The sequence below is a fragment of the Zingiber officinale genome, chromosome 6A (assembly GCF_018446385.1).
Source record: "Zingiber officinale cultivar Zhangliang chromosome 6A, Zo_v1.1, whole genome shotgun sequence".
Taxonomy (NCBI): Eukaryota; Viridiplantae; Streptophyta; class Magnoliopsida; order Zingiberales; family Zingiberaceae; genus Zingiber; species Zingiber officinale.
This window is the reverse complement of record NC_055997.1, coordinates 15,019,187-15,028,090: the sequence shown is the minus strand read 5'-3', so window position 1 is coordinate 15,028,090 and position 8,904 is coordinate 15,019,187. Positions and strand designations below refer to the sequence as shown.

General features: G+C 36.2%; 1 protein-coding gene across 1 annotated transcript; it reads right to left on the bottom strand.

Annotated features, from left to right (window-relative positions):
- Nucleotides 1–254: 254 nt before the first annotated feature.
- Nucleotides 255–1,426, bottom strand: LOC121993748 (myb family transcription factor EFM-like). The gene is made up of 3 exons (XM_042548079.1): nucleotides 1,229–1,426; nucleotides 922–1,126; nucleotides 255–813 (listed from the first exon to the last, which is right to left on the bottom strand). The coding sequence occupies exons 1-2, from the start codon at nucleotides 1,395–1,397 to the stop codon at nucleotides 933–935; spliced, it is 363 nt and encodes a 120-aa protein (XP_042404013.1). The 5' UTR covers nucleotides 1,398–1,426; the 3' UTR covers nucleotides 255–813; nucleotides 922–932.
- Between the last annotated feature and the right edge of the window lie 7,478 nt (nucleotides 1,427–8,904).

Below are 8,904 nucleotides of genomic sequence, written 5' to 3'. Positions count from 1 at the left end.
ATTAAATAATAATATATATGATTAATTTTGTAACTAAGGATAATATAATAAAATATTAAACTAGGTTGTTTATTAAAACCTTCAAACAAATAATTTTTGTTACATTATAATTGTAATTGTCAAAAGCATCCAAAAACAAAAAAAAAGTAATATATTTATTTAAAAATTACCCATGAGATTATAAACCCCGTTCTGTTAACCCATTTGTAGGGCCAAGTGAATTACTATGAAAGAACGGTCATGAATCCACAATCTGATCGAAAGGCTCCACACGTGTCTCAGCCCTCTAAGAATAGGATACAATCAGATTAATGGACCATAATTACACAACCGCATCACTGCAGTAGATGACCCGGGGATTTTCCTGGACCCTAAAATCCTATCACTTCATCCCATGGGTTGTGGTTCATGTGTCGTATGGTTATATTGTATATTGGTCAAAGAATGTGGAAATTTAGATGTGGGACTAAACATCAACCTGTAGGAGTTATCCTAGCAATTGATTCAACCGAGGTCTTACCATGAGCACCGGAGGGATCGCGAGCACAAACCACCGATGCAGATCCTGAGACCAGCACCTCCTCATCTTCCTAGGCTGCTTCTGTTGCGAATGCAAGCCACAGTGTGTGCCAGGCGCCGCCAACTGGAAGATTATTGATGGCCTGAGTCACAAAGCCATGAGTGATCGCGGTAGAGCACAGAGAGAGGTCAGACAACACAGCGGCAGTCTCATCTTCCGCCTTGAAGCTGTATAGTTCCAATACCGGCAGGCAGGGACGCATCTCCGCCGTTCCGAGAATAACATACTGATTTCTGCAATCGGAACCAAAGAAATCCATTAAGAGCAAAAATCCTCCGAGAAATGAACAAAGATTCAATTTTTCCCCCCAAATAAATGGCAAAGAATTATGCATTTCCAACCTCTTTAAAGTTCATCTTGTCATGTTTTTGGTATCTTTACTTTCCTCGCAGATCCAGAGTTGGAACGAGCTCATCCAGTTCTTCTTATCTCTGAAATCCGAGCTACTCTCGTTGATTTTGCCCTTAATCGGCGTGAATTCCTGGAACACAGGCCCGAAACCCTCGGCGCGGAACCGATCGATCTCCCTCTTCAACTCCTCGATCACTACGATAGAAATTTCCAAACAAAAGAACACTAATTTTAACCTAAAAGGATCCAGGCGAAATCAAATAAGGGAAGGACAGAAGGGAGGAGCATCGGACCGACCCTCGTAGACGAGACGCATGCAGAGAGGGAGCTCGCGCTTGAAAGCTTCGATCTTGCGCTTCTCCTCCTCCAAACTCTTGATGGACTCCTCCAGCCGCGACACCTGCCGCCCTCTTGCCCTGCTATCTGTCACCGCCTTCTTCACGAACCCGACAGCGACGGCCTGCATAGGGTACTAACTCTGATCTTATCTACTGTTAGAATTTATTTGTTGAAATTAATTAATGAAATAATAAACCTAAATGAATGCATATTTAAAGTAAAATTATGGTGGTTCATATTTTAATTTGGAGCTTAGTAGCTTTTTCAATTTTCAAAATTGAAAATAAGTTATGTCTTTTGATACATGTCTTTTTGGCAAGAGGCATATTCATTCATTGTGACCCTTGGATGTGATTATTTAAGTCTATAAATGGAGAAGAGATTGTGGAGATACAACAAATTTTCTTTTTTCTCTCATCCGATTTTTATATATTCTCTTAGTTTCAAAATATTTTCTATTGTTGTTTATAGAAAATATTGCAAAGACTTGTCATATCTCAAAAACTATTTGTCATTGCTCCCTTAGGTAACATTGAGAGGGGACAAATATAATTTTTAGGAAAATGTACCTTGTACATGTTTCAAGTTTTCAGCCATTTGTTTCCTAATTTTAGAGATCACTTCATATCATTTTTACAGCAATCTAAAAACTATATTTTGTTGGATCTCCGAAGAAATAATGGAGCGTGAAACAACCATGGCAACACTAAAGTTTATGAATCAAGACATGGTCAAACTGACTAGGTTTGATGGAACGAACTTTATACGTTGGCAAGACAAACTGAAATTTCTACTGTAATGAAGATCTTGTACATTCTTGATCCAAATTTGGAAGACATTCCGAAACCAACTGATAAAGAAGACAAAGATCTAAGGGCCAAAAGAGAGAAAAGGAAAGAAGATGGTGGCAAAAAGGCGAACACGCTCTCCCCCAGCACCATCACCAACCCGTCTCAGGGTCAACACAGAGGAGGTAAATCACGAGCGACTACTAGCCTTTGGAATAGTAACTAGCACATAAGGGAGACATTTACCTCGGCTTTGCCAATATTCGAACCTCAGACCTCATAGTGGCAACAAAGAAAAGGAAAGAAGATGAATTGATGTGTCGTGGTCATATTTTAAATGCCTTGTCCGATCGTCTCTATGATCTCTACACAAACACTGCCTCTGCTAAGGAAATATGGCAAGCATTGGAAAATAAGTATAAAGCGGAAGAAGAAGGTACCAAGAAGTTTTTAATTTCAAAATACTTTGATTTTAAATTTCTTAATGATAAACCATTGCTGCTCCAAGTACATGATTGCAAATTATTGTTAACAAAATGAGAGCTGTAAAGATTGAGTTATCGGAATCTTTTCAAGTCGTTGCAATCATAGCAAAATTGCCATCTACTTGGAAAAGTTATCAGAAAAAGATTCTTCATAGTTCTGAAGATTCTTCTTTAGAACAAATACAAAAATAAGATGAATTGATGTATCGTGGTCATATTTTAAATATCTTGTCTGATTGTCTTTATGATCTCTACACAAACACTGCCTCTGCTAAGGAAATTTAGCAAGCATTGGAAAATAAGTATAAAGCGGAAGAAGAAGGCCCAAAAAGTTTTTAATTTCAAAATACTTTGATTTTAAATTTTTTTTAACGATAAACCATTGCTTACATGAATTGCAAATTATTGTTAACAAAATGAGAACGGTAAAGATTGAGTTATCGGAATCTTTTTCAGTCGGTGCAATCATAGCAACATTGCCATCTACTTGAAAAGTTATCAGAAAAAGATTCTTCATAGTTCCGAAGATTCTTCTTTAGAACAAATATAAAAACATTTGTGTATTGATGAAGAATCTATGACGAGAGATAAGAATGAAAATTCTTATGAAGGAACTTCTAAGGCCAACGTCATAAATCAGACAATAAAAATTAACAATAACAATAAGAAGAGAGGAAATCCACTTCGTTCGAAAAAGTATATAGAGAAAGCCAAAGGAAAGCCTAAAGGATCATGCTTTGTTTGTGGAAATTTGGACATTATGCTCGAGATTGTAGGTTTAAAAAGAAATCGAGTAAAGAGGAAGCAAAGATTAACTCATAGACATGGACAATATTGTGCCAATTATAAGTCATGTTAATGTAGGTTTAAAAAGAAACCCAGTAAAGAGGAAGCAAAGATTAACTCCGTAGACATGGACAATATTGTGGCAATTATAAGTCATGTTAATGCTATTCAAGGAAAAGTGCCAAGATGGTGGTATGATATATGTGCTACTGTCCATGTTGCATATGATAAGTCATTGTTCAACACTTATCAAGAGATTGAAGACGAGCAAGAGATTCAAATGGTAAATGAAGGGTGTTCAAAAGAAGTTGGTAAAGGAAGTATAGTTTTAAAATTTCTTCAAGAAAAATAATAACTTTGACAAATGTCCTTCATGTTCCAGACATGAATCATAATTTGGTTAGTGGTGATCTACTCAGCAAGGTAAAGATTAACGTATGTATGAGTCCAGAAAATTGATCCTTTCGATCTCTAATAACTTTGTTGGAAAAGGATTTTCTTGTGATGGATGGTAAAATTATGTACTAGTGACAATGGAATAAATAAATGTATTTCTTTTCCTTACATGATTGACTCTGTTTCTTTATGGCATAGTAGATTAGCATACATAAGAAAATCTACAATGAATAGAATGATTAAATGTGACATTATATCTTGTGATTTAAATAACTTTAAAAAATGTGAAATATGTGTTAAATGCCAAATGACTAAGAAACCATTTCAAAGTGTTGAAAGAAAGACTAAAATTTTGGATCTTGTTCATTTGGATATCTGTGAATTAAATGGAGTGTTAACAAGAGGAGGAAATAGATAGTTTATTACATTTATATATAATTATTCAAGGTACACATTTGTTTATTTAATGAAACATAAGGATGAAGCCTTTAAAATGTTTAAAGTATATAAAGCTTTAGTGGTAAACTAACTTAATAAAAAGATTAAAATACTTAGGAGTGATAGAGGTGGTGAATATTTTTTAAATGAATTTAATTTATTTTGTGAAGAAAATGAAATTTTACATCAATGTGTTGCACCTCAAACTCCTGAACAAAATGATTTAGCATAAAGAAAAAATAAAACTCTTGTGGAGATGATAAATGCTATGATAATAAATTCAAAATTGACATTTAACTTATAGGGAGAAGCATTACTAGCAGCATGTCATACCATGAATCAAATTCCTCTTAAAAGGAATAATATATCTCCTTATGAGATATGGAAAGGAAGAAAGCCTAATATAGGTTATGTCAAAGAGTGGGGGTGTCTTGCTTATTGCAAAAACTCGAACTCAATTAGGTCCTAGAGGAATCAAGTATGCATTTGTGGGATATGCCGCAAATAGTAAAGTATATAGACTTCTAGATTTAGAAGCTAACGTGATAATAGAATCAAGAGAAGTGGATTTTTTTTTGAAAATTTAATTATTTCAGAAAAAAATTCTAAATTAATTCCATATAATGAGTCTCAAGAGGAAATTTCAAAAGGATCAAAAAATAATGTATCTTCTAAGGTTGATGAACAAACATGTGAGCATAGAAGAAGAAAAAGAATAAAGAAAATAAAACATTTAGATCTTAATGAAATTAATTCTCAACTAATATCTCTTTGTTTGGTAGAAGGAGATAGAAATAAGATAGTAAGAACAATTCCAATTGTCTTACAAACTGAAAGTGATCCTACAACTTATAAAGAAGTTATGGTTTCAAGAGATTCTATTTTTTTGGAAAGATGCCATAAACGATGAAATGGATTCTATTATATCAAATCACACTTGGGATCTTGTTGATTTACCTTCTGGCTCTAAACCTATTTGTTGCAAGTGGGTGTTTAGAAGAAAGTATCATAGTGATGGATCTCTTCTAACATTCAAGGCTAGGTTAGTAGCCAATGGGTATAAACAACAAGAGGGAATTGATTATTTTGAAACATAGGCTCCTGTTGCTAGAATTACAACCATAAGGATTTTATTTGCATTAGCTTCTATTCATGATTTAATTGTCTATCAAATGGATGTAAAAATAGCATTTTTAAATAGTGATATCGAAGAAGAGGTCTACATAGAATAACCTGAAGGTTTTGTTCTACCAGTAAATGAGGAAAAAGTATGCAAATTACTAAAATCCTTGTATGATTTGAAACAAGCCTCAAAGCAATGACATGCAAAATTCGATTCCATTATTTTTTCAAATGGTTTTGTTCACAATGCCATTGATAAATGTCTCTATAATAAATCATTTAATGATTGCATTATATTTATTTGTCTTTATGTTGATGATTTGTTGATAGTAAGTAATAAAATGGAAAGCATAGTAGAAACAAAGAGGTTTCTATCTTCTATATTCAAAATGAAGGATCTTAGACATGTGGATACCATACTTGGTATTAAGGTCACAAGAAACAGTGGGGGGCTATGAACCAAATCAAGCACATTATATTGAAAAGATGCTTGATAAGTTCAAATATTTGAATTTCAAAGAAGCTAGTACCCCAATTGATCCAAGTGTCAAGCTAATCAAGAACGATGGAAGAGCAGTGGCACAACTTGAGTATGCAAGTGCAATTGGTAGCCTAATGTCTGCATTGCAATGTACACGATTGGACATTGCTTTTGTAGCTAGTAAACTAAGTAGGTTTACCAATAATCAAACAATGATCATTGGAAAGCTATTGGAAGAGATTTTGGTTATTTAAAGAAAACTAAAAACCTTGCTTGCATTATTCTAAATTTCCTGCTATATTAGAAGGATATATAGATGCTAGTTGGATATCAAGTGTGGGAGATAAGAAATCTACTTCAGGGTGGGTGTTTACTTTTAGAGGAAGTGAAATATCTTGGAGATCCAAGAAACAAACATACCTAATACATTCCACCATGGAGTCAGAATTTATTGCATTAGCCGAAGCATGAAAAGAGGTTGAGTGATTAAGGGATCTTTTGTGTGAAATACCATTGACTTCAAAAAGTATTGGTTCAATATCAATCTTATGTAATAGTCAAGCCACTCTAGCAAGAGCATATAATCATATTTACAATGGAAAGTCTAGGCATATGAGCCTAAGACATATTTATGTGAGAAAATTAATTAAAAGTGGAATTATTTCTCTTACATATGTGAAATCCAATGAAAATTTAGCAAATCCATTTACTAAGCCTCTTATAAGATAATTAGTAAAATCTTTATCCAGGAAGATGATATTAAAACTCCTTATTGAAATAAACTACCAATAATGGCAACCCTATTGGTGCGGTTAACACTAACAATCTAACTCAAGTTTTGATAAATGACAAAGTAGGTTAAGTTAGTTTTATTGTGATCTAACACTTTGACGAAGTGTGCAGGAGAAGCCTAGACTGGTCGACGGGCTGACCGGATGTCTGACACAAAGTTCAGCAAAGTCAACGGGTCGACCTGATAGCTGACACGAAGCCCAGACTGGTCGATGGGCTGACCGGATGTCTGGCACGAAGTCCAGCTAGGTCGACAAGCTGACCTGATAGCTGGCACGAAGTCTAGATAGGTCAAAGAGCTAACCGGACGTCTGGCAGGTAAGTTAAGGTAAATAACTGGAGGGGAGTGACTGTGAGGACGTATTCCCGAGAAGGGAACTTAGGCGCCGATCCAATTTAGAACCATTTCGGAACTCTAAGTTGAGATCTTGACTAGATTCCGATCTCGGTGAGATGGAATCAATACTCCTGTTTAATTATAAAAATTGTGCTAACACTTTGTTTTGTAGGATGTATAATTTGCATTTGTACTTCAGACTAATATTTTCTTACAGGGAGTTGAAGCTGCTGGAAAACAGAGGTCTGGGCGCCCGAAATGCAAAAGTTATCCTCATCGTGCTTCACCATGTGGAGCTTCATTGTTGGTTGGCTACGTCGCACTCCAGGTGCTCGGAAGGGATCCGGGTGCCCGGAGCATCCTATATAAGGAGGTGAGCCCTGGAGCAAAGAACACAACTCACAACTCGATCTTCCAACGCTTGCTCTGTCGTGCTGTGCTCTTGTAACACTTCGAAGCTACTCCGACATCAAGAGACTCAAGATTTTCTTTTCAATGTTGTCGGTATTCCTTTCTAATAATTCCTGTACTTAGTTTTGTAATAACTTTGCAATTATTACTCAACGAGTGCGGGCCTTGGAGTAGGAGTCGACCAAGGCTCCGAACCAAGTAAAACGGTTCGTGTTAGCGTTGTGTTTTCATTTTTCCACTGCGTACTCGCTTAAACGTTTTTCGATCAATATTCACCCCCCCCTCCTCTATCGACTTTCACGATCCAACAAGTGATATCAGAGCAGATACCGCTCTGATTTAGTGTAACCACCAATCAGACAGGGGTGAAATTCTTAATTATTTTTTTTAGTTTTCAGTTTTACGTTATCAATCTAAACTGGTAGCGTTACCTTTTTGGAAATTTTTTTTCGTAGTAATTAAGCTGAATTGGTGCAACACCAATTTAGTTTTTCTTTAATTTTATTCCGCACTACTAATCCAATGCCGAGTCTTGAGATTCTTCATTTCTTTATTTATTTGTGTGCAGGATAAAAATGTCTCAAGTTGAAGGCGTCAACACAGTACACCCCCCCAATTCAACAGGGACGACTTCCCCTACTGGAAGAAGTGAATGGAGGTCTACTTGAAGATCGACTTCGACCAGTGGTTTAGCGTCACCAGAGGAAACAAGGTGTTAGTCGACAACTCCGGAAATCCACTAGACCTGGAACAGTGGACTCCGGACATGAGAAAGAAATCCTCGATGGACTACAAAGCTCTCAACAAGCTGTAATGTGGGATGACAAAGGAAGAGTTGAGCCGAGTGGGACCGCACCAAAATGTGAAAGAATTATGGGACAAGTTGATTGAACTGCACGAAGGAACGAGCGACGCCAAGGTAACTAAGCGTGACCTTCTAATAAATAAAATATTTAATATTAAAATGTAGGAAGGAGAATGTCACGCCCCAGAGGAGTCCCTGTCCGAAGAAATTTCGACAACATCTCCCCTGTACGACGGACAATCTGAAACTTTCTACATATCTCCATACCTCAGCCACATGCGGCTGGAATAATAACAATAAATATAACACAACCACACAAACATCCACGCAGTTATATATAATCAAACAAAGCAGTAATACTCTGACTCGAAAATCACCCTACTCAACTACACTCGTAAAACACAAATCCGACAAACTTACCTCTTCTGCCGTCCAAATAGGCATGAATCAAAACATCTTCAAACCATACCAGAAATCCATCAAACGATAAGAATCCATACAAGATCCATAAATAAAACCAATACAAGACTAAGACATAGTCCGATAAAGAAAACTAAAATAACATCTCATGATCAGCAGAGGTCTGCAGGGATCTAGCACTACGTGCAGTGAGGACTAGCGACTGGAACTCCCTCCGGACAGCATCAACCTGAAAATAACAACAATGGAGGCGGGGTGAGTCCAACACTCAGCAAGTACAATTGATATTCAAAGTAAAGAAATAACACCTAGCACTAATCATGCGTACAGTCTCCTGATAAAAATAAAAGATAAATACAAACCGAAGTAGACA

Coding starts and splice junctions, on each gene's coding strand:
- LOC121993748 (XM_042548079.1), bottom strand. CDS start 1,397: ATGCAGGCCGTCGCTGTCGGGTTCGTGAAGAAGGCGGTGACAGATAGC. Junction 1,127..1,228: donor CATGCGTCTCGTCTACGAGG/GTCGGTCCGATG, acceptor TTTCTATCGTAG/TGATCGAGGAGTTGAAGAGG.